Raw genomic sequence first — 888 nt, 5'->3', positions numbered from 1 at the left:
ACGTACGATTCAGCGCTCAATGCGGCGTCTATGTATATATGTCTATGGGTGTGTAGGTGTGTGTATATGTGACAGAAAGGCAAAGGAAGCTTCAGCCGCAGTTTCGAGAGAAAAGCAAACAAAAAAACAAAAACAAAACAAAAAACGATGCGTCGACTACTAAATGAGTTGTCGACATAATCGCGACTAATCGACTAATCGTGGCAGCCCTACTGAATATTACTTTTGAGATGTGTTCCGTCTTGCTGAGTCATTGTTAGTATCTTGACATAATGTAGCCGCATACAGGAAGAAGCTATTCATGTCGCGATACACCTGGCTGTCAATAAAAACATCATTCAGACAAAACAAACCGGCTGTTGTTGTGTCTGTTCGTGCGTTAAATGAGTTGTTGTCATGTCGACTGACCCGTTTGGCTCACAGAACTCAGGTCCTGGTTCGACAGAGGCGCCCTGTCCACGTTACCGTCGTGTACGTCTGTTATCTTCACGCCAGCCATTTCAGACAGACACAGGCGTCTCCCGTCCAGGACACAGAAAGCTCTCCCGCGCTCGGTGTCAAACGGTGTCGCCGGTAAACTGCTCTTCGATTCACGGACTCCTCGCTGTGTCCACCATCTTTGATAGCTGGCTAACAACGCAGCAGTATTTAGGATGACGTGTTGACCCGTGCTGCGTTTCAGGACCGTGGGAAATCATACGACTCTTACCTCAGAAGCCTACGGAAGCCCTAAAAGGCCATACATACATACATTTTATTCCACCCGTTTTCCCGTGATAACGAGATAATTTCCTCCGTTTTCTCTTGATAACGAGATAATCAATTCGAGATCTCGAGAAAACAAAACGATAGTCTAGTGTATTAAATCAAGTGGGCCCGTATTACAAA

General features: G+C 45.7%; 1 protein-coding gene across 1 annotated transcript in view; it reads right to left on the bottom strand.

The window, feature by feature from the left end:
- The window catches only part of selenos (selenoprotein S), a 5,482-nt gene extending 4,803 nt beyond the window's left edge, over positions 1-679 (bottom strand). Inside the window, exon 1 of the mRNA XM_010755669.3 lies at positions 409-679. Within this exon, the coding sequence (XP_010753971.2) occupies positions 409-499 (91 nt within the window). The 5' untranslated portion in view covers positions 500-679. The remainder of the gene's footprint in view (positions 1-408) is intronic.
- Between the last annotated feature and the right edge of the window lie 209 nt (positions 680-888).

The sequence above is a fragment of the Larimichthys crocea genome, chromosome VIII (assembly GCF_000972845.2).
Source record: "Larimichthys crocea isolate SSNF chromosome VIII, L_crocea_2.0, whole genome shotgun sequence".
Classification (NCBI taxonomy): Eukaryota; Metazoa; Chordata; class Actinopteri; family Sciaenidae; genus Larimichthys; species Larimichthys crocea.
This window is presented reverse-complemented; position numbering and strand designations above follow the sequence as displayed.